At 42.7% G+C, this 25311-nt stretch overlaps 1 protein-coding gene across 1 annotated transcript in view; it reads right to left on the bottom strand.

The window, feature by feature from the left end:
• Positions 1–8017: 8017 nt before the first annotated feature.
• The window catches only part of cemip2 (cell migration inducing hyaluronidase 2), a 118732-nt gene continuing 101438 nt past the window's right edge, over positions 8018–25311 (bottom strand). Inside the window, exons 17-25 of the mRNA XM_080432160.1 lie at positions 21329–21506; positions 18067–18282; positions 16508–16722; positions 15217–15399; positions 13517–13736; positions 13079–13180; positions 12187–12332; positions 11926–12032; positions 8018–10473 (exon numbers count right to left, since the gene is read on the bottom strand). Coding sequence (XP_080288286.1) covers positions 10265–10473; positions 11926–12032; positions 12187–12332; positions 13079–13180; positions 13517–13736; positions 15217–15399; positions 16508–16722; positions 18067–18282; positions 21329–21506 — 1576 coding nt within the window. The 3' untranslated portion in view covers positions 8018–10264. The remainder of the gene's footprint in view (positions 10474–11925; positions 12033–12186; positions 12333–13078; positions 13181–13516; positions 13737–15216; positions 15400–16507; positions 16723–18066; positions 18283–21328; positions 21507–25311) is intronic.

Here is a 25311-nt window from a genome sequence, read left to right as displayed (position 1 = left end):
GTGCAGCAAGGTTACATCCACTAAATCAAGTCACATGTCCTCATGATACAACAAGCATGTCATGTGACCCAGCCCTCCATGGACACAAGCAGCAGCGTCTCCTCCATACATGGCGGCTGTCAATCATAGCAGAGACAGCACAACACTCTGCCAGCCCTCCTGCCTCGTTTCTGGGCATCCCAAGTTGTGGAAACCCCCTCTAACAACCAGTCCTACGGGCAGCATGTCCCAGGCTGGACCACCAGAGGAAACAACGTTCCCAGTCCACTCCCAGTGGTGTGAAGTAACTAAGTGCATTTACTCAAGTACTGCACTTAAGTACAATTTTGGTACTTTTACTTTACTGGAGTATTTCCAATGTTCAATACTTTTACTTCTAATCCACTGCATCTCAGAGGCAAATATTGTACTTTTACTCCATTACAGTGATTTGAAAACTTGAGTTAATAGTCACTTTGCATGTATAAATTATTACATTTTAAAACATACATTAACCACTTTAGGCCTTTTTTTTATACCTAAGCTATTTGAAAATAGCCGATCTACAAGCTCACAACGCGTCGCATCCGGACTTTTACTTGTAACAGAGTACTTCTAGATTGCAGTATTGGTACTTTTATTTAAGTAAAACATTAGAGTACATTTCCCACCGCTATCCACTCCCACACTGCCGCCCGGTGTCAAAGCGTTCTCTGTAGCGTAGCTGCTCCCCTTGTTGTTCCGACAGCGGACGAACGCACCGCTAGAAGGCCGCCGGGTCCACCGCCTCTCTTCCCAGTAGCTGCTCCCGGGGGGGGGGAGGGGCCGCTAGGCAGTGTGGGCTGTCCGTAAACTCCGTCGGTGAGCAGCGCCTTCTTTTATGCAAGCTTGGATATCGTTATGAAGCACACAGTCCACAGAAGTTGTAAATGCAACTCAAATCTGCACCTATTAAACCTACTAAAACCCAGAGGTGACCAGGTTAAAAACCAGAGGTGACCAGGTTAAAAACCAGAGGTGACCAGGCTAAAAACCAGAGGTGACCAGTTAAAAACCAGAGGTGACCAGGTTAAAAACCAGAGGTGACCAGGTTAAAAACCAGGTGACCAGGTTAAAAACCAGAGGTGACCAGGTTAAAAACCAGGTGACCAGGCTAAAAACCAGAGGTGACCAGGTTAAAAACCAGAGGTGACCAGGTTAAAAACCAGAGGTGACCAGTTAAAAACCAGAGGTGACCAGGCTAAAAACCAGAGGTGACCAGGTTAAAAACCAGAGGTGACCAGGTTAAAAACCAGAGGTGACCAGTTAAAAACCAGAGGTGACCAGGTTAAAAACCAGAGGTGACCAGGCTAAAAACCAGAGGTGACCAGGCTAAAAACCAGAGGTGACCAGGTTAAAAACCAGAGGTGACCAGGTTAAAAACCAGAGGTGACCAGTTAAAAAACAGAGGTGACCAGGTTAAAAACCAGAGGTGACCAGGCTAAAAACCAGAGGTGACCAGGCTAAAAACCAGAGGTGACCAGGCTAAAAACCAGAGGTGACCAGTTAAAAAACAGAGGTGACCAGGCTAAAAACCAGAGGTGACCAGGTTAAAAACCAGAGGTGACCAGGCCTTCAAGGCGCCAGAAAAGACATCTGTATGATGCGTGGACATTGAACCTGTGGCAGCTACAGTGAAAACGTAACGCCCAGCGTGGTCCCCAAGAGAGAACGTCAAGCCAGCGTGGTCCCCGAGGGAATGTAACACACCAACACGGATGTGGTAATAAAAAGAGTGCCAGATCTCTACCAATGTATGGTGGAAAGATCGTCCGACGGAGATGAGAGGACAGTCTGCTGTGAACAACTGAAGCTGCAGTACCGCGGTGTCACCCACAGAGCCATCAGATCAGGAAGCAGGCCGCGCTTTACCCAATCAAATGTAGTGGGCGGGGTTTACTGTCTGCTCTCGCTTCCCACTGAAAACAAACCGAAACTCATTTAACAATAGCGTCCTCGGAGCAGACAAAACCAGGGAAAGATATTCACATTTTAACTTGCTCTTTCATCATAGAAACAAGTGGGCTTATAACCAAAACGATCCATGTTCTCTGGGAGAAGTGGTGTTAGTGTTCCGTGTAGAAATATTAATAACAGTTAGTGGGAAAGAAAACATAAGCGCACCTCCATTTTAGCTCCCCCCAGAGCCAAGTGAAAGAGTAAAAAACAGCAGAGGGCGCTGTTTTTCCTTTTTATTTGGCGATGGGTTCCCAGATTGCCCACGGAGGGCAGCGTTGCTCAATGTACACTGCAGCTCTGCAAGGGGCTTTTGTGGTCAAGACTGTTTTCATCTCATCGCTCCACTATTCAATCAAGACGGGGGGGGGGGGGGGGACGCGCGCACACACACACACACACACACACACACACACACACACACACACACACACACACACACGTGCATTGAGTAAAGTGTCATATTTTTAGCCCTGGCATTTTCTGCAGAAAGCGCTCGCCTTCCTTTAACGTGTCGTTGCAGATTATAGGTATCAAAGGCTAGGCTACTCTGGGAAAAGGAAAAAAAAAAAGAAAGGAAAGAAAAGGGAATAAAATAAATCAGGTGGAAACCTTGTATGTCCAAAACTGTCACTTTTAGGGAAATAGGAAAAAAGAACCTGTGTCCCAAATGGATCCAATGTAGCCTATAGTTATTATTTAGATACAAGTTCTTCTTAATACTTTTCATTGGTTCAATATTTATAGAACCCACATACACAACCACTAATAGCAACAAAAAAAAAGCAGATCTAGAAGTTATCTAGAAGCATTTTGCGACGCGTTGTGAGCTTGTAGATCTGGAGATACAAGGTTTCTACCCGACATCAAACGAAGTGTCACCCGCCCGCGTGAAAATGTTTGTGAAATGCGTTGTTGGCTTCAGAGGTATCATTAGGCTCTACTGTATGTGTGTTTTACAGAGATATAGAACATCTCAATATGAATGTAAATGTCCCCCATGTGTCAACACACACATATCACAGAGTAACTTCAAAGAAGCTGGGTTTTTTTTTTATGTATTGTTTTGTAAATGAATGCCCTAATTTGTCGGACAACGTCGTGCCAAATTAGCCGAAAATAGCCGATGTACAAGCTTGTAGATTTGCCTATTTTTGAAACATTTTTTAAGTGAAAGTGGTTAATTTTGGCAGGCTCTATTCAGGGTTGCCAGATCTGCTTATTATAATTTCCCCACAAGATTTTATTTGAAAACAGCCGATCTACAAGCTCACAACGCGTCGCAGCGCGACACGTTGTGAGCTCGTAGATCTGCTATTTTCTAATAGCTGATGTATATGTTAAAGTGCACATGTGGCCCATTGTCGCTTCTTTTTGGCTGGTTTTCCTAGACCCGGTTGCTTGTTTCTCTCACAGAATCTGGCAACACTGGCTCTATTGGCTCAGTGGTCAAAAATGTCAGCGCTTGTACAGGAGACCCATGCAGGTTCAAATCCAGGGTAAAACAAAAGAGTTACACAGTGCAGCTTTAACTATAACAACCATGACGTTGTGTGGCGTTGCAGAAGTTCAGCAAGATACAGCGGAGACAACCCATTTAGAGCTTTACACAAACAAATAATAAAAGCTTGAAATCAATCATAAAATTGACGGGGAGCCAATTCTGGTGCCAGTGAGGAGGAGGCGAGCAGCTGCATTTTGATCTGGCTCCACTGGCGCCTGACTGGAGACTGATCAATGTCAACATAAATACTCCTTTGTGTCTCTTACCGGAACCGCTGCCTACCGGTCCGCTGGTCATCAAATTATTGGCTTAGGAACGCGACAAAAACAATATCCATGAATTCAATTCTCTGTTTTTTGGGGTGAACTATCCCTTTAAAGCTGCACTAGCCTATGTAACTTTGCTCTTGAAGCTCTTCTACCCTGGGTTTGATCCCAGGTCTCCTGCCAAGTGCTGATATATATATATTTTTTACTATTGACTTAATAGAGCCTGCCTGCTTGCTCAGGGGATAAATTGAATCTTGACCTGATGGTCAGAATTCGTGTCAAACCAGAAACAGGATCAAAGAGTGTCACCTATAGACACAGGATCTAAATGTCTCAAATACAAAGAGACAAAATACAACCACCCCAATTATATTAGTTATATTGTTGCTGTCGGGCAGAAATCTCAGTTTTTTTCGTAAATTAATTCCCTACTTGATCATACTACAGCGTCACACGAACGCATCAAAAGTAGCAGATTCTACAAGCTCGTTTTGAGCTTCTAGAATTTAAACAGAACTCAAAACAGGCAAAAGTTGTTTTTGAATTTGAATCCTGAAAAGTGACAATTTCGGACATATGAGGTTTCAACCCGACAGAGAGGATATTGTATTAACATACTCTACCATACAGATTGGACAAAATTACATTTTATTCATTAAAACAAAAGTCACAAAGTGTCGCTTTAACCTTGGCAAGGCTCAGATGGAAGAAGTGTATTGTTACGACAGATTTCATCAAAGTTTGTAAATTAGGGTCCCGGCGGGGAGACAGACCCCCAAATGTCTTGAGCTGAAACGTTTGGGAACCCCTGGCTGGTCTGATCTATACCGTCAAAGGCAGCTGATAGATCTAGGAGAATAAAAAGAACCAGCATGGCTACCATAACCAGCGGTTAGAAACCATAATGAGTCGTTTAAAAACTCTCAAGAGAGCCGTCTCAGTGCTGTGGCTTGGTTTGAAGCCAGACTTTCCCGTGAAGGCCATGTTTGATTAAAAGAAAAATGACTGCAACTGAGCATAAGAGATCTAATAGATTGATGAATCTGTTTCTTTTTCATTAAAGGACTGTACCACAGCATGTCTGAAGGCAACAGGGACACCAATAAAGCACAATATAAAGCAAATTGCCTTGTTGTTGAAATGCGTCATACAAATACACTTGCCTTGCCTTGTGTGTTACTTTGTTGCAATTCATTCATGGACACTTTTTTAGTGTCGTTTTTGTAGCATTTTTTGTGCTCATTTGAACATTGTGTTGTGATTATTTTGTGCATGTTTGATGCCGTCTCAGCTAAGGGGTCCTTGAAGAATCATTGAAGACCCCCTGCTGTGACATGATGTATGTGACCTTTCCTTCTTTACAGGAGGTTTTAGGACTATACAAGCTGTAGGAGAAAGCAATAGTCATCCCTGCTCGACTATTTCAACAGTATCCTCCATGGCACCACCTCCAAAGTCCTCAATACACTTCAATATGTCCAGAACAACTCAGCTGCCCGCCTGCTACTAGAGACCATATCACAGCACTCCTCCACAACCTATACTGGTTCCCGGTCAAACAAAGAATCCACTTCAAAATACTACTCACCACCTACAAGGCACTCCTTGACCTCCTCAAAGGTCATGTAATTCCACCGTTTTTATTGATTTTATTCCTTAGTCTTAGCCTTTTCGTAGTGTTTTCTTTCTTCCTAATAAAGTTTCTCTTTTGTCTAATCAAGCGTCTTTGGGTACTTTGAAAAGCACTGTATAAATGAGAGATTATTATTATTATAAGACAGAACAATGCTGCCCCCAAGTGATGAGATTGTGTTACTGAAGCAAATGAACTTAGAAATGAAGTGAGATAACTCAGAGCTGCTTTCTCTCTGGTTTTCAATCCAGCGGCTATGCAACTATAACACACTGGTTCTCAACATCTGGTTCGGGGACCACCAGCTGTCCAAGCGAACCCTTTTTATGGTCAGAGCGTGCACTTTAAATGGAACCATTGTGCACTCTCTCTGTATAAAATAAGCACTGAGGAATTCACAGTGTAGATAGAGGGATTCCAGTATAGTTTAGTTCCCCAGCTTCATTTGCATTAGACCATGAACCCCCCCCCCCCCCCCAATTTGATGCCTTTGTTAAAATCTCTGGGATCTACACGGTATCCTCAGTATTAATTTAACTCTTGAGAGTGTACATTTGAACACTCTCAAGAGTGAGCAAGAAATTGCAGCGGTCTGAATTGACCCATTGCAGGTTGGCGCAGTTTTGGGATAACGTGGTTTCAACAACTAGTTGCAATGTTGCAAATAGACCTGAACAGTAGCCTGGTTACCACCAACAAAGTTAAGAACCAATAGCAGATCATCTCATCCACTGGGAATGGCATCAAACAGTTACATTTTCAGTTGGTCCTATAGGGCCTAGATTCTAGTAAAATCACCTTTTTCACGGCAGCCATTTTTGGACATTAAATAAGCTAAAAAGAAAAGTATTGTACCTACCTACTGTACAGTGTTAGACTGGCGAATAACTCTCTCTATTCAATGGTCAGAAAATGAGAAACCTTTGAGTAAATAATTATGGTTTTAAAACACAAAGCATAAATGTTTATTAAACTTCACAATTTCAAATGAAAACAAGGTTGAGATTTCCAGGGAGGGACGGAATGAACTTCAGAAACTTTCACGAGAGTCAACATTTCACGCACGCACACGCACAATCACACACAACAACTATACACAGAAGAGAAAACTAAATCTACGATGCTCTATCTCCATGGTACAGACTCGGCACACCATCATCAAGACATGTTTTGGCATTTACATTATACATTTGAGGCAATTAAATCAAAACAGCAATATTTTGCAAAGCTCACTTCTAATATGACCACTTTTAACCCTGCATACCGCGTTGCACGTCAAATGGCGAAAATAGCCGAACACAATAGCCGACACAAGCTCACAGCGCATCACGTTGTGAGCTTGTGTCGGCTATTGTGTTCGGCTATTTTTGCCGAATATCTTTTGCTAAAGTTTGGCCTGTTACGACATATACCCAGAACGGGGATGCCAGGGGTTCATGTGGTTTAACAGCTAGAGGTCTGTGCATCTTAAAAGCATCAAGTGAACAAAAGGCAATTGATGGATAAAACAAAAACAAAAAACTTGTTTTGTTCTTCTTTTTTTTTTTACAACAGTAGAGTGGTTAACGGCATGTGTCCTCTATCCAGAGGATTCTCCATCTCACATTATACTCTCAATCACACACACACACACACACACACACACACACACACACACACACACACACACACACACACACACACACGACGCGATATTGATAGCATTTTTTACCTAGACAAATCATTTAAAAAACAAATACATCCACAGATCCTTTGTAAAGACGCAGATCAAGTTTTGTTTTGCTGCTTTTGCATTGCCTGCCACCTTGTGTTTACGCACTCTATTGCACCCGGGGCACCTCCTCCAGTTGAACAGAAAATCAACAAGCACATAAGTGCTTGAAGATCAGTGTTGCCAGATTCCGTGAGAGAAACAAGCAACCAGGTCTAGGAAAACAAGCCCAAAAAGAAGCGACTATGGGCCACGTGAGCACTTTAAACATAATGCATCGGCCATTTGAAAATAGCAGATCTACAAGCTCACAACGTGTCACGATGCAACGCGTTGTGAGCTTGTAGATCTGCTATTTTCAAATTAAATCCTGGGGGAAACTTGTAATAAGCAGACCTGTCAACGCTGCTAGAGATCATTGCTGCTTTTTCCCCCACTGTCCAATCGGATTGTGTGGCGCAGCACATCTAGTGGATGAATGCTATCAATAGCACCTTTAATGACACTCGCCTGTACACACACACACACACACGTCATATCACAAACAAACACGCACACACACACACAATATCACAAACACTCTCAATGTACACACAAACACGCACAAACATGCATGAACGCACCCCACGCACACACACACACAATATCACAAACACTCTTAATGTACAAACACGCACAAACATGCATGAACGCACCCCACGCACACACACACACACACTATCACAAACACTCTTAATGTACAAACACGCACAAACATGCATGAACGCACCCCACGCACACACACACACATACGTAGAGAAAAGATATTCACTGCTCAGTGGGGGAGCCCTGCTCACTTCCATTCAGCTAAAAGTCTATTTGTACAAGTCTCAGAGTAAAAAGGCTGGTATGTGTGTCTATCCGTTCCCTACCCTTTTTTTGGGGGGGGATCAGGGGCCCACTTGAAAAATCTCACGACCCACCCACCCACCCACCTCCTCACACAAGTGGTCAGATGGACGGGTGGGCCCTGCGTGCATTTTCAGAGCACGTTTCATTTTGAGGATGAATCGATCGATTGTGTTCCGGGAACTAGGGGAGAATATATGGGTATATATATCGTTAAGATCACAATGAAAACTATTTTTTTTTTAATTACAAAAAACAACATGACTTTTAAGATTTCTTTTGTTTTTACATAAATAAATATAAGTAAATTATATTAAAGTCAGATTATCAATGAACTCTGAATGTTTTATCCAATTATTTTGGGGGTCAATTATTTTGCAATATCCTCATGGCCCACCAGTGGGCCCCAGACCAGTTTGGGAATCCTGGAATATAAGCACCCTGTGATCAATCTGTGTTTGGCAATGATACAAAGATACACAAATAAAAATAAGAAATAAAAAAAAGGCAGATTAAATGAAAAACAAACATTCAATCCATGTAGAGGAAAGAAACAAAGAAACCAGTTGTGCTGTGATGTGTAATCATAACGTAACACTGGGGGACACTATGTCGCACAATATGCGACTATTTTTTGAAAATCCAACGTGAGACTGAAAGAAGATCCACTCACTTCCTGTAGGAATCAAAAAAAAAAAAGGTGCTTAACGTTACGCTGTTTGTTCCACAGCTGCACGATGATAAAAGTCACTTTGTTTTCCAGTCTAAGGTTAGGTGTATAAAAAAAAGAGAACCAAAAAAAATGTGAGGAAAAGGAGACAGTTAAAAGACTGAATGGAATGGACCGTGCACACACACCACAAAGAATCAAAGATGTGTGTTGTTTATGGCAGTGGTTCTCAACCTTTTCAGGGCCGTGACCCCCCAAAATAAACATATTTGAACTGGGGACCGCCCACTCTGACAAGAACCTGGAATTGTAGGAGTTGATGCATTGCATTTTGTTTGACTCGGTTCCACAGATGCAAATTGTGAAAATAGCTAACTTGTAGATCAGCTATTTTCACAATGTTTGCCTCTTTCTTATTTTATTTGACAATTTGGCCAATGTTTGACCAGTTTTTTTTTTATAGTATAGTTTGTTGATTACTTTTGATGCAGTAATGGTCTTTTTCCATCTAATTTCTTTTTTTCATATCGGGTATTAAAAGTCCTTAAAATCATGTGGGGACCCACATGGGGGTCCTGACCCACAGGTTGAGAACCACTGGTTTATGGCACAAATGACTTGGCTGGGTGTTGGAAGTCAATGTACTGTAGATCATTCAACAGGATCTCTGAAAAGTAAGTTACCACAGTTAAGGGTGCTATACTTTTACACTCTGTTAATTTGAGGCCTAATATTGCTGTTAAAACATTTTCACACGACAATATCTAATCTAGTCTAATTTAATGTCTTAATCCAATCAAACCTAGTTTCAATTTCAGATAACAAGACATTGACTTCCCTATCCACCCTATAGTCTCTTATCTAACGTGTTTTTGGACGGACAGAGAAAGGGGCGTGCACTTCCATTGATATTTATACCCCTACCCAGGAAAGGGGGCGTGGCTGTGGAAAGGGGGCGCACCTGGAAAAAAGGCTCCCAGGTTAATGTCGTCAGAGGGTGCTATATTTTTGTAACGCCACAAGATGGGAGACATTATTCCATGAGTGAGTGAGTGGTGTTCCACACAACGTCACACACGGTGAAATAACGTGTCTTAGCTGGTGTAGTAGCTCCGTCCTAATCTGTGCGTTCACATACTGTTCTTGTTATTGCATGTTGAGATTTGATTCCAGTCCGTTTCCGTTCCGTTCTGTAATGTTTGACATGAGGAGTTGTTGCTTTGTCGTTTGACATCTTGCAGATCAAAGTGTTATTGTATGGCTCTGGTTGTTGCTTTGGCTGATAAGGCAGAAGTTGTGTCTTTTTTAAAAGGAAAAGTGCATTGATTCAAGAGTCCTCCCTAAGCCATACTTACTTAACGCAAACAAACACGCACACATACACACACACACACAAACACAAACAAAATCACCCCCCACTCATAATAAAATAACTCCCTTCTCCTCTTCAAATCAGTAAACATCTTTGCCATCGTTAATAAATTAAAAAAGTTCAGCAGTTCACATTCATCGGCTGGTTGTGTGTGTGTGTTCACGTGTGTGTGTGTGTGTGTGGGGTGTGTGTGTGTGTGTGTGTGTGTGTGTGTGTGTGTGTAGGGTAGATAAGTTGTGTAGTTCACATTGGGTCACTATTCAAGGCCTTATTCAGCAGCTCCAGGTCTCTGCGTGACTGAGCTCCGGACGGCGGGCAGTCGTAGGCCTCCAGACCCAGGGGGAGATAGCGCTCCTGCGGCCCCAGGACCTGGTCCTCCTGGCCGGCCTGGAGGGACACCCAGGGAGGGGGAGGACCACCAGAACCCTGGAACCCCCAGAACGCCAGGGCCTCTGAGAAGAGAGAGAGAAGGAACCATATAGTGTGTGAATGACAGAGGAAGAACACATACCGTTTAGGCCTGTCACAAATATTACATAATCGCCTAATCGCCAATTATTTGAGATAATCATCATCTTTGAATTATATATATTTTTTTCATAAATGTTATTTTTTGATGGACCCTGGCACAAAACCTTTGAGAACCACTGACATACACAAGCCTGAACTGAAAATTGTAACTGGCCCCTGTAAAAAGTAAAAAGTCTAAGCTTAACTCCGGAAATGACCCCCCCAACTGTTTACTGTACATATATTTCTTTCTTACTACTACTTGTATATGATGTCTTTTCTTATTACTACTTGTATATGATGTATTTTCTTATTACTACTTGTATATGATGTATTTTCTTATTACTACTTGTATATGATGTATTTTCTTATTACTACTTGTATATGATGTCTTTTTTTGTGCATATGGTAGGTCCGTTCATGAAAGTCCTTGCAGTCTTGTTTCCAATGAGGGCCTGTGAGCAATTAGGGGTTAAGAGTCTTGCTCAGGGACATATTTCATTTCATCGCCACATTTGCTGGCCTGGCCTGGAATCGTACCTGGGGCAACCAGGGCCTCTGGCTCCCTAGGCGGGCTCACTAACCACTCAGCTATGGCCACCCCGTATCGAATTGAATACACAGGACCTTAATGGAAACAAGCCCTGAGGGCTTATCTGGGTTATCCTTTTAGCATTCTTTTGTATAAATCTGTGACACCGTGCCTTGTTTTTACAAATTGTTAACTCTCTCAGTGCCACGCCCCGAGATATCCCGAGTTTTTCCCGAGTACCCTCCGTGCCAGCACGAGAAATCCCGAGTTTTTACTTTTGACTGTGGTCGCGCTATTCTGTTTATTTTTCATGATCACTTTCGCTTCCTGACTCCTTCAGACTCACCCGGAGCCGGATGTAAAAAAAAATAATTCATTTCCGGGTCACGTTGTTTTTCTCCGGTGATTTTCGGCCAGAATAGGGAAAGTCACGGTTTTTCACACGGTATAAAAATCGAACGGAGAGGTCCACGTCTACTCTCTTTGGTCTGGGTGACGATCAGTCATCGTAGTTGTGTATCGCATCGTAATTTAGCCCGATCAACGATTGTCGAAAATGTCAACATCCGGTTATGACCGGATATGACGTGAGCCTGTTTGGGAGGGGGCGAGTGAGCCAGCGAGGTCATCAATGTGTCGATTTGTTGCTCTCTACTGGTAGAACTGTATTATGGGTTTAAAAACCCAATCAGATCATTTATTTGAATGAAAAATTACAACAACAAAAAAAACAAAAAAAAGAAAAGGAAATTGCTGGCACTGGGGGAGTACTTTATGAAAATACTCTTGGCACTGAAAGAGTTAATAACGTATTCAATCAATCAAAAAACTGAAGTGTGGAGAGAGAGAGAGAGAGACTAACCTTTCATATGCAGATCAGCAGCCTTAGCGGTCCCTAAGGAGACCAGGTGTGACGTCACGCCCATCAGGCTGTCTGGACGACCTCGTGTTGCCATCAGCACTATAGACCTGATCACATGACCGGGTCACATGACAGGAAGTTACAATGAAACGTTACACAAAGAGCCGAGGAACAGCAGCAAAAAAAAATAAACGTATTTTTCTCTTTGTTTTCCTTCATATCGTTGCTGAATAGAATAATGGTTGCAAGCCTATGTCTCACCTCTTAGGTATTCCAGTTGTAAGGTATTGCTCCATCCTGGAGTCCAGCTTTGGGAAGGAGGTTTTCTTGGTGACTTTCCCTGAGCAGGCGTCCACAGTGACCAGGAAGAACCCGGGCTGGGAGAAGGACATGGTCACCTCGTTCACCTGACCCGTGACAAAAGAAAAGAAAAAGAAAGACATGCCATCTCCGGTTTACTTCCCATATCTGTGTGCTGTACAGTAGGTGGCCGCCTTTTTAGGAGACCGGAAGTTGGAGTCTATTATTACCAATGGAAGAGTGAACCGAAACGTTGCTTAAATAAAAGTGTTCCTATTGTGCAGACGGTGTGGGATATTTTATTTTATTATTTCATGCATTTGAATCTCAGCGATATGATCATTGTGTGAGCGTTTTCTTTTATCACGATAAGCGATATTAACGATTATCGTTCCATCCCTAGAAGTCAGTGAAGGACTCCCCTTCAGTTTGTTACAATGTTTTACCCTGGGACACCAATCTGCGCTATATAACCTCATTTAACTGGGAGACAAATGGAACCATTCCATTTGTACAGTCTCAGAGACAGTAGCCTCGGAAACCCATGCTTTTTTTTTTGTTACAAAAGAAAAAAAGCCTGGGGGAGCCATGCAGGAACGATGGTCTTAGACCTTGTTATCTCCTAACCAATCAGAGTGCAGAGGGGCGTCGCTCTAAATTTGGTGACGTCAGCGTGCTCCGTGCACAGGCCGGGGGGGGGAGGGGAGGGGAGGCGGGGACATAGATTGGTGAAGCAATAGGAAGCCACGCACAAATCCGGGCGGCTGTGTTTGACTCCGCCTTTCAAGACCATCAATTGAGCTCGTAGCCTCAGGCTACAGAGACAGAGACAGAGAGAGGATGTTTTACTCACAGTGATAAAGGAGATGTTGTCTTTGTTCTGTTGTTCTTTGGGGGAGAGGGACTTGATCTGAGTCTGGAGGTAGGAGTTCCACGGCTCACTGGAAAATACCAGCTGACACACACACACACACACACATTTTTTTAATTATACACCAACAAATCAACCCAATTTTTTTGTATAGATTTTTATAATCGAATAAATGTATTAGTCTGAACCACTTAAGTCATATTTTATACTTGCTGTACAACAGTGTCACAAAAAATAAGCAAAAGTACTAAATAGAATAAGCAAAAACTACAAGCTCACAATGTGCCACATCGCAATGCCTTCTGAGCTTGCAGATCAGATATTTTTATATAATAAAAAAAAAGTAACAAGAGAAAAAGGGACATTTCAACCCCCCCAGGATCGATTTCTTTTATTAAAATTGATTATTTAGCAGATTACCTGCTTGGCACCGCAGCCTTTGCAGGGCTGGGCGCTCTGCGCGGGCATGGGCACCACGGCCGTGGGCACCCGGCTGTACTTGGGGTAGGCCTTAGCGGTGCAGTTACAGGTCTGCTTGGACGAGGTGGTGGCCATCACCTTCACCCGCTCACAGCCCCGCACCGAGCAGTAGCTGTTGCCGTCCCGCCCGTGCCTCGCTCGAAGGAACAACCACAACAGCCTGGAGGGTTTACCATGGAGGAGGGTTTACCATGGAGGAGGGTTTACCATGGAGGAGGGGAGGAGAGAGAAGAGAGGAAGGTTGTTATAGTTGATGAAATCTAAAGGTATCTAATCTAAAGGTAATAACAAACAAAAGTCACTCTTTTAGCACATAAATGAACCCAAACAAAGCTGATTCAGGCAATATAGAGCATCACCAAACCCAGTACTGTTTGTTTTTTTTATAAAAATGTCAACTTCCTGTTGATTTTGCCATTTGAAGATCTGGATCCGGATCCGCGGATCCAGTCCAGGTTTTCTACTTATTAAAAATGGCAAAATCAACAGGCAGTTGACATTTTTATTAAAAAAAAAAACAGTACTGGGTTTGGTGATGTTCTATATTGTCTGAATCAACTTTGTTTGCGTTTATGTGCTATAATAGTGACTTTGAGAGCTGTTTTACCGTACAATGTAAGTCAATGAGGAGCATATTTTGAATTATCAATTTCTAATCAATGGAGCAATTATTTTTTATTTCTTGCCCACCTTTGGAGTTACTTCATGGCAAGGTAACTACACAACCCAAACCTCTAACAAAGTGGTCTTGCCCTTTAACGACAACTGAACTGAAACTGTATTGTGTAAAAAGTAACTAACTACTAAAATCAATCAATCAAATGTCCTTAGTTTTAGTCTATGTCAATATTTCACACATAAGCCTAATATTTTGGGTAGATCTTCCAATATTTTTCTTTAAAATCTTTCATTGGTTTTGGACGGCTTGCATCGTTCCAGAGTACTTACTATTACGTGTTTTTGATTATTTGAAATTAGATTACTATTTGAGACCAGTCTCAAGTAACTGCGATCAGGCACTTAAAGGGCAAGACCACTTTGGTAGAGGTTTGGTTTGTGTAGTTACCTTGCCATGATGTAACTCCAAAGGTGGACAAGAAATAAAAAATAATTGCTCCATTGATTAGAAATTGATAATTCTAAATTTGCTTACATTGTACGGTAAAACAGCTCTTAAACTCACTCTTTTAGCACGTAAATGAACACGAAATAAGCTGATTCAGACAATATAGAGCATCACCGAACCCAGTATTGTTTGTTTTTTTAATAAAAATGTTAACTTCCTACTTATTTTACTATTTGAAGATCATCAACAGGAAGTTAACATTTTTATAAAAAATAAAAACAGTACTGGGTTTGGTGATGTTCTATATTGTCTGAATCAACTTTGTTTGTGTTTGTTTATGTGCTAAAAGAGTGACTGTGAGAGCTGTTTTACCGTACAATGTAAGTCAATGTGGAGCAAATTTAGAATTATCAATTTCTAATCAATGGAGCAATTATTTTTGATTTCTTGTCCACCTTTGGAGTTACATCATGGCAAGGTAACTACACAACCCAAACCTCTACTAAAGTGGTCTTGCCCTTTAATGTAATAAGTGTGACAGGCCTAGAGGGGGCGGTAACATGGTCTCCCTCACCCGACGGAGCGGTCAAAGTAGTACTTCCTCTCCGAGGGTCTCTTCTCCAGCTCCGCCAGGCTGGACACCATGCCGTAGTCTGTGATGTCATCAAAGCTGTTGCTCTGACGGTCGTTGATGTCAGCCATCACCTGGAAGGTGGTGTCTGAGGGGAAACACAGCCCCACCCGCACCCAGTCATCTCTGTGTGAGAGAGAGAGAGAGAGAGAGGGGGAGAGAGAGAGGGGGAGAGAGAGAGAGAGAGAGAGAGAGAGAGAGAGAGAGAGAGAGAGAGAGAGAGAGAGAGAGAGAGAGAGAGATTTTAGTCAACACAATCTACAGTTGAATTAGTCGACAAATATGTTAACAGGCCTTTATGGCGTCGTAATACTTAGCTGTGTGCTGAAAATAGCCGATCTACAAGCTCACAGTGTGCTTGTAGATCGGCTATTTTTGACTTGTCTTAGTTCTACTGGATCTCTTGTCCACTAGGTCCCTCCCTAAGATTTTAGTCTAGTTTTTATTTGTTGACGAAATTATCAATTATAATTAGTCATAGTTTTAGTCGTCATAGCCGAAATTATTTTAGTTTTTTTGGGGGGGCTTTTCTGCCTTTAATTGATAGTGTTCAGTGGAGATGGACAGGAAACAAGGAGGGAGAGAGATGGGGAGAGACATGCAGCGAAGATCGTCTGGAACGGGACTCGAACCCGCGATGCGCTGTCAGGCTACATTAGGGCCTAAGTGCCCGGACCAGCGGCCATACCAGAGTTTTGTCTTCATTTCAAAGCCACATTCAAACGGTCATAGCTCTTAATGCCAAATTCCCCCCCCCCCCTATACTACAACACCCCCGTGTGTGTATTGAGCCGATCTCCGTGAGGACGGAGGTCACGAAGAATATTCCATGATTTTTCAAAGGTACAGTAAAATCGTCGTTTTCACTGGCAAGGGGACGGTAGAATTCATTAATTAATTCCAGGCGGTGAATTAGTTTGGGTTAACAGTGATGGTAAAGTAGACTGCCCCAACGCTCCTGATTTCGTGTATAGAGGGGCGGGTGTATAGAGCCGGCGAGAGATTGCGCCTGATCCCATTGGTTCACCGATCTGTCCGTCAACCCCCGCCCCGTTAACACAACATTACGAGCGACGCCCACTGCACTCTGGTTGGTTGGGAAATGAAACACTTCCTCATACCGAGTACACCGACGCGCTGGGCCAGGCTTTTATTTTTTAGCAAAACTAAACAATAAAAGCCTGGAGATCGAGGCTAATGGTAAAGTGCATGTGAGTGGTAGAAATAGACATACTTGTTGAAGTTGATGAGAGACAGGACCAACTCGCGGGGCGCCGGGCCGTTCCAGTGCAGCGTGTAGCTCTTACTCATCATGAGGATGGGCTGGTACTGCTGGGACAGCGCCCCCTGGCTGTTGATCCCCCTCAGGACCAGAGGGGCCGCAGGGTACTCGTCTCTACTGATGGACAGGCTGAGGCTGCTGGGGGCTCCCTGAGTCTGAATGTACACCTGAGAGACAGACAGACAGACAGACAGACAGAGAGAGAGAGAGAGACAGGGGGGGGAGAGACACACAAACACACACACATTTTAACACTTTATTTATGTCCACACAAAAGGAAATGTATACAAGGACACAAATATTACGGTGCAGCGAGGTTACGTCCACAAAGTCAAGGCATATGTCCTCATGATACAACAAGCATGTCATCCAGCCCTCCATGGGCACCAGCAGCAGTGTCTACACACACACACACACACACACACACACACACACACACACACACACACACACACACACACACACACACACACACACACACACACACACACACACACACACACACACACACACACACACACACACACACACACACACACACACACACACACACACACACACACACCTATGTGTTCTTGTGAACTCTGCAATAGTGTGACATAACAGGGGTACATTGTTATAAAACGCACGCTGCATGGCCCCTATCCCACTAATATGTGTACGTAATCCTATAACTACACTTAATCACACTGAAGCTGCTTTGTAATCATACAGTTATGAATATGCGATAAGGAGAAACATACCGTACAACTCTATTCTTTGAGACACACATTGGGGTGTCTGGGTATTCCGCCATTACTTTCAAACAACACAGCTTTCACCATTGGGATTGCATTACAGAACGTAAACAACTACACATTGTTACATTTTATGTATTGTAAATACAGTTGTATATATCAGTTGTTTAGGGGTAGTTTGCAATAAAACAGGTGCAAGTATTTACGACAACACAAATGGTAATCAATACCAGCGCATCAGCAAACCATGAAATATTTCAAGATTTGAATGAAGTATATTTAAGTAATACCAGGTAAACTGAAATGTTGTTGAGCTCAACCGATTGAGGATTTAGTGTCCAGACATCTTTATGGACTTTCTTTAAGTCCACAAAGTGTACATTTTTGCTGATAACGTGCTGACACACTTGGCTGAAGCCTGCAAATGTATTTGGCTGACATAAAAAAGGCATATAAATCAAGATAACCACAAAATATCCAAGAAAGAAGCAGCGGTTTGCCTTTTTTTCTGTGGTTTCTATGCACGAGTTGAACTGTTAACATCATGGTGGATGATTGATAAATCCCACGTGACGTCACTGTAGTCGAAGAATATGATGTAGTAGAAGAATATGATTACACAGCTTAACAGTGATTAAGTAGTTATAAGCAGTGGTGGAAAGTAACTAAATAAACAAAACAAAAAAACATGCTTCTCGGTTATTTGATTAATCAAACAAGTAATCGATAGAATAATTGCTAAAAAATAGTTGCCTCTCTAGTCATGTTGTGTACCTGAGAGTAAGCTCCGCTGCAGACCACTGCGTTCCACTTAGACACGTTGACACAGGCTGGATGCTGCAGCAGGTAGTTGTCTGCTCGGCCCACATAGGTGTCTCTGTAGCCGCTCACTGAGCCGTCCACATCGTGGAAGATAGAGTTCTTATCTCCGTCCAGGTCGTTCTCCTCGAACCACTGACCCGGGCGACCGAAGAACGCCCTCAGACCCACCTAGAAGAGAGAGAGGACGCCGTTAGTAAAAAAAATAAGACAACAACACACAATCAATCAATCACTCGGCAGAAATAAGTGGGTTTTCAAGCAAAAGGCGTGATTCTTTTTTGTCAGACTTCTGTGTCATTTTCAAATTTCTTCGGCTATTCAAAAAATAGCAGATCTACAAGCTCTTAGCACGGCACCGGATTTTTTATGCAAATCTTTCAATATATGTTTTAAAGCAAACATTTTTAACTCTGATCTGTGCTTCTGGGGGTCCCTGGAACAACATATTTTGAGATGGGGGTCCACAGCCAAATACATATAATTTTGGGGGGTCCTTGACATGGAAAAGTTGGAGCACCACTGATATAGCAACATACTGTTAGGATTTAGAAAACATTTTTAGATATGTATTTGGCCGCGGACCCCCATCTCAAAATGTTTTGTTCCAGGGACCCCCCCCCCCAGAAGCAAAGAGTTACAAATGTTTACTTTAAAATATATATATATTCAAAGATTTGCACACATTTTCAAGATTTTTCAAAAATAGCAGATCTACAAGCTCTGCTGTTTTTGAATAGCCAAAGAAATCTTAAAATGACACAGATGCGTTCCCAGATTTAATGGGTTAAGTTAAGCAAAGGTTTAAAAGTAATTTACATAGCATGTTATTGATAGCATAATTGTTTAGACTGATGCTTAGGTTCTTGGTTTTCCTGTGATCCTCCTACAGTAGTTTACTGAGACACTACACGTCTGCTAAATGCCTACATTGTAAACTGATGTTGAAATGAAGTGAGGACTTTTGATCCCCCTGTTATTCATTTTGATCACTGTCAACGCTGCCAAGCAATTATCTCTACCAACACTAGAGGGCAGTAGAACTATTATTAAAACTATTTTGACATGACTCTGCATGGGGTTTCACACACACACACACACACACACACACACACACACACACACACACACACACACACACACACACACACACACACACACACACACACACACACACACACACACACACACACACACACACACACACACACACACACACACACACACACACACACACACAAATCAGTAACTCATGTAACTCACCTAGTTGTGATCAAGACCGGGGGGGGGGGGGGGGGGGGGGGGTTAAGGAACAAATAGGACCATACTGTATAACAAAACAAACACACCCTCAGGATAGACCAGACAGACAGAGAGAGAGAGAGAGAGAGAGAGAGAGAGAGAGAGAGAGACGGAGGGAGGGAGAGAGGGAGAGAGGGAGAGAGGGAGAGAGGGAGAGAGGGAGAGAGGGAGAGAGAGAGAGAGAGAGAGAGGGATCAAGCGAAGGAAGTATGTAAGCTCCTGGTGAATAACAAGAATCTGTCATCACCGGTTCGAGCGCAGAAGAGAAGCAGAGAGAGAGAGAGAGAGAGAGAGAGAATAAAGAGAGAGAGAGGGAGATGGAGAGAGAGAATAAAGAGAGCGAGAAGAAAGCAGACCACTGAACAACAATGGGAGAACGGTGGATGAAAGACGGCCCAAAGTAAAAGACAGCTGTTCAGAATGACCCAGCGCTACACCAGAGCATGTGAACTCACATGTTACTCGTTTCAGCCTAATTCCTCTGCTGTCGCGTGGAAACCTCCTAAGTCCAAAACCCTTTCAAAAAGTCAAAATAGCTGATCTACAAGCTCACAACGGCTCGCCATGCGAGCCGTTGTGAGCTTGTAGATCGGCTATTTTTCACTACTTTTGTAAGACACTCTGGTGTGATTTTATGTTTTACAAAATAAACATAAAAAGTTCAAATATGGAGATATGAGGTTTCTGCCTGACAGCGACGATATAAAAACACCACCGGAGAGCTGTTGTCGTTTAGCATAATAAAAAGGAGCTAAAACCAAAGGCACCTGACGGATGGAATGAAGGAACCACAGGGACGGAGAGAATTTAGCAACTACAAGCGGCAAATAAGGAGGAGGTCATCTGAGGCTGTGTGCTTCTAGAAGTGCTTTAATGTCATGTTTGGTCTGCATTAAGGCCAGTTGGTTCCATGTGTACACTCTCAGAGTTACAGACCTGTAAGGGTCCATCTGAACCATCAATCATTTAGCTAGGGACCCCCTGGAACCTGGATCAGAACCACAGATCTGAGGCAATACACTTTCAAAGTGTTTTTTTTATAGCTAACAATTTGAAAAACTGAGGGGAAAAAGGAGGTTTGTTTAAACTTGTAATGCATCATGCTTTGTTGCCTGTATATTTACATTAGAGCGGATTTACTGGTCATTAATATGGACTATAATATGAAAATAAATCTTCTCTTCTGGGGGTTCCCTGGAACATGAATATTTTCAGATGGGGTTCCGCGACCAAATACATTATTATACATTTGGGGTCCTTGGCACAAAGAATTTGAAAACTACTGGTCTAAATAAATAAAGTAAAGTGAAGTAAGTAAACGGTAGCCTGGGACCAGACGAATCTGCCAGTGCAAAAAAATTAAGTTGCCCTTGGCGATTTGGGTCTGGCACCGCTACGTTGTGACTCATGTCCACGCAGTGATATAGTCTGGCCACGTGAGGCTAAGTAAACGGTTCCTCATTTGGAGAAACTACTCCCTCTACTTTTTTTTTTTCAAACATTTTGATCCCTCGATTTTGTAACCCTTTTTTTCACCCGGTGCCAATTTTCTAAGTGATCCTGGGCACTACACTCCCCCCACCAGCCTAGGGAGGCCAGGGCCGAGCTCATGCCTCCTTCAATGCATGAGCGCCAACTGACCTTCTTGTCACCTGACAAGAAGGTCAGGGAGGGAGGGAGTTTCCCTGGTTGGACGTAGCGCGTGGAAGGAACACGTTATTCCAACCAGTTCCTTTCCCCTCCATCAGGCGCCTCGGCTGACCAGGGGGAGGCAGTATAGTGACCAGGATTACTGCATGCTTTTGTGAGGGTATTAACTACCCTAGGAGACACGGGGAGAACATGCAAACTCCACACTACTCCCTCTACTGACTCACAGTGGGATTGCAGGTGGACAGGTTGTTTCTATACTCACAGTGGTGTGGAAGGCCAGCTGGGACAGGTTGTTTTTGGGGGTGAGCTGCCAGGTGTTCTTCAGGTTGAAGCCCACGGCGCTGCTGAAGCGCTCCGCCGTGGGCACGAAGCCACGGAACGTGCTCCTGGTCAGCCGCACCGGACCGTCGTAGATCTGGAAGCCTCGGATGGGAAACGTTCTGCAGGGTAGAGAGGAGAGGAGAGGAGAGGAGAGGAGAGGAGAGGAGAGGAGAGGAGAGGAGAGGAGAGGAGAGGAGAGGAGAGGAGAGGAGAGGATTGAGATGAGATGAACTCCACAGTATCAAGGTTCATTCTTTATTCGGTATTTGAGCCACGGAACCACCGTTTGATGAGATTTATACTCTCAGACCCAAAAGTTTGAATATTTTGTTATCGTTAGATACGATTTTGTCAACAATTCCATCCATGTTGTATTGATGTTGGTACCATAGGAGAGATAACAGGCAAACTTTGATCTAAAAAACAATGACTGCACAGAAGAGAGGAGAGGAGGCATAAAAAGAAGAAAAAAATCCAAATGTCATTTGCAACGTATATATCTGCTCAATAAAGTGGTCACACTACTTCAACCTGGTCTACAAGATACACTACACCACAGAGACACCCATAGACCTGTCACGCTACTTCAAAGACGTCCACAAATACAACACCAGAGGGAGCTCCACAAATCACGTTCGACCCAGATTTGTCTCAAACAAGGAGTTAAATTTGTTCCCCTGCTATGCCACAAAAATGCGGAATGCTCTACCAACAGTCATAAAGGAGTGTAAATCCCTACTCTCCTTCAAAACCGCTCTAAAAGTCAATGCCTACCCCCCCCCCCCCCCCCGAACTGTTTACTGTATTTTTCTTTTTGATTTCTAACTATGTATATGATGTTTTGCATAGTATTGTGTCTGTCATTAAATATTTCGATGAATCGAGTACAAAGGACCCCAATGGAAAGAAGCCATAGTGCTTTCTTGGGTTTAAAATCCTCTTAGCAGACCTTGTATTGAACTGTACTTTCCTGTGCTTTTTTTTTTGTTGCAAACTGCTAATAAAGTATTCAATCAATCAGGTGAGACAACGTTTGGGCCACACATGGCCTTCATCAGGTGAAATGATTTGTGACCAAAGTAACCTACTGTACCCTGTAACATGTCACCGTGGTTACGTGTTGTGTGACCCACACTTAAATAAGGGGGGGGGGGGGGTTCACAAATCATTTCGCCTGATGAAAGCCATGTGTTGTACCACCTGTACCACTTTGCTGTGTTTTAAAGTAAAAAAAAAAAGCTATTTTAGGAGCAATGCTGTTGTGCAGACTTTTATTCTTTTGAACTGTGACCACATTGACGTCTAGAGGTCACGCTGCGGTCAGGAAAACCAGTATAAATGCTCATAAATGTGAACCAGTGGTGAGCACCAGGCTCACAGGGACACTGGTGACAGAATGCACACAGGCACCAATTAGCTGTTCCCTCGTTTACTGTATGAGAGAGAGAGAGACCAAAATGATATGCACTGTATTTGGCCATGGACCCCCCTCCCCCATTTGAATTTTTTTTGTGCCAGGGACCTCCAGAAGAGAAGATTTGTGTTAAAAAAAACTTTTACATTATTTAAAAAACTTTCAAGATTTTTCAAACATTTTCAAAAATATAACAGATGTACAAGCTTGTATACCGTATCTCTGCTATGTTTGAGAACCGCTGTTTTAAACCACTGTTCCAAATCCTTTCTGAAAAACGTATGTTGCTATATATATATAGCTAAAATCTGAAATGACAAAGATGCTTTCCCGGTTTTAATGGGTTACAGTAAACAGTCCTTGAATAAATGTACTTATTTATTTCCCACCAGTGTGCATAAAGTGCTGGAGCTGCTGTATGTTTGAAAAAGATGGCATGGAAATTATTTGCGTTTATTATAAATTTTATGACTCAACTGGTGACAGCTTTAAGAAGAACAGAGTGGGAGTGGTCTTATAAAAAAAGAGAAAAGACATCTGCTTCAGCGTTCAGCGAGAATTGAGTAATTTCCTCCACACACACGTAAGTGCTATTGACACTTACGTGCCTATCTATTTTAACAAACTTCTCAAGTATCACTGGAGAGGAAGTTACACAACACACAAGACATTAACACCCTCCCTTTCACGCACGCACACATACACACCCAGGCCAACTGTGAATTCACTTTCAGTCTGTGTGTCTGTTTCGCTCATTTTTTCCACAAGAATCTGTTGAAGATATTGCAGTTTTCATACAGACAAAAGCCCTCCAAAAGAGAGAGAAATAATCGCAATTATTTTAGATAATCAACCAAATCTTTTTCCATGTTGAAAAATGTGAATACATCTTCAAACAAATAGCGTAAATAGCAGATCTACAAGCAGCTTGTAAACGTGTAATTAGCTTATTTCCACTATCAAAAATGTTGAAAGTATAAAGTTATACTATGTCAGTCATTTTTCTGTATATCGTTGCTGTTGGGTAGAAACCTTGTATCTGCATATTTCTTCCGTAAACGAATGCCCTACAGTGTCGCACAAAATTAGTAAAAATATCAGATCTACAAGCTCACAGTGCCTCGCGACGCGCTGTGAGCTTGTAGATCTATTATTTTCTCTCTAGGTCGTCCTCAGACGAGCCCTCCATCGTCGCCTCCAGTCATCCGGGTTCTCCATATATCTGTCCAGCTTGTTGGTGCTTTGCGCTCCTGCATCTTTCTTGAGTACGTCCACGTATGTTAGTGTGGGACGTCCTCGTGACCGGTGCCCGTGTGTTCCCACAGAACCAATTTGCTGGATGGCAACACTACTTTACTATTGCACTATTTCAATATGTTTTTAAAATAATATTAAAAAAGCAACCGTTTTGGAAATACACGGTTTCCACCCGACAGTGATAATATTTAAGGTATTTGTCATATAATCTGCCCTGTGTAATTTTTATTTAAATTGAAAAAATAAACTTTTTTTTTTTTAAATCACAATTATTTGTATGACAATTAATCATCAAGTAAAATGTCATGATGGAGAGTCGTGACAGCCCTTGAGCAAGGGTTCCCAAACTTTTCAATGCCCCCCAAAATAATCATATTGGAACTGGGGACCCCTCCCCCACCCTGACAAGCACCTGGAATTGTAGGCATTACATTTAGGGTGCGTTCAGAAATGCGCACCGGGAGCGCACTCACCTATTAAGTTTGTATGGGCCAGTGTGCTCAGTGCTTAATTTCCGAACGCACCCTTAGTTTGACTCTGTTCCAGAGATACATATTGTGAAAACAGCCAAACTACAAGCTCACAACGCCTCACAAACTGAGGCGACCCTCAGTTTGGGAACCACTTCCCTACATGAGAGGAGAAAAAACGATTTAAACGTCCTCATTATGTCCATGTCTGTCATGTCCATCAACACACAATACGGCATAATGATGTGGGACGGAGTTCATTCAGTTTCCTTCCATTCTTTGATGCCCCTCCATTCAACGGTTGAACGTTTCTCGCTCAACATTCTTGTGGGAGACAAATAAAGCTCTGTTTTGAACATTGAGCAGACTCTACTACAGTCATTCAACGATAATGGACATGTTCTATTGTAGCTTTGGTATGCGTAGCCGCGGGAAGTAGTTTTGACCAGGGGGTGCAGCCATTAGAAATAAAAATAAATGAATAGAATAGGCGCCCTTTTATGCCCCATTGACAGTGATGCTCACACGAAACACACACAAGTTTTAAATACTCCTAAACCGCGTTCCCACCGAAAGATAAAACATCTGTGTAGCCGCATGAATGGCTTCACTTGGTCGTTGGGTGTTGCGACCGACGGGTGTTCAACTAATCGCCTCTTCATGCTGTCAATCATTCAGAACACATAGCCTACTATAGAAAAACTCAGTACAGAATTCTAATAATGCAGTTTCAATCTAGCAGTTGTATGAGTGAAAATAAGAAATGTTGAGGAACTATGTATG

This window comes from Gymnoscopelus braueri (genome assembly GCF_963280865.1).
Source record: "Gymnoscopelus braueri genome assembly, chromosome: 7".
NCBI lineage: Eukaryota > Metazoa > Chordata > Actinopteri > Myctophiformes > Myctophidae > Gymnoscopelus > Gymnoscopelus braueri.
Note: the sequence above shows the minus strand (reverse complement) of the source record. Positions and strands in the feature narration are given on the sequence as shown.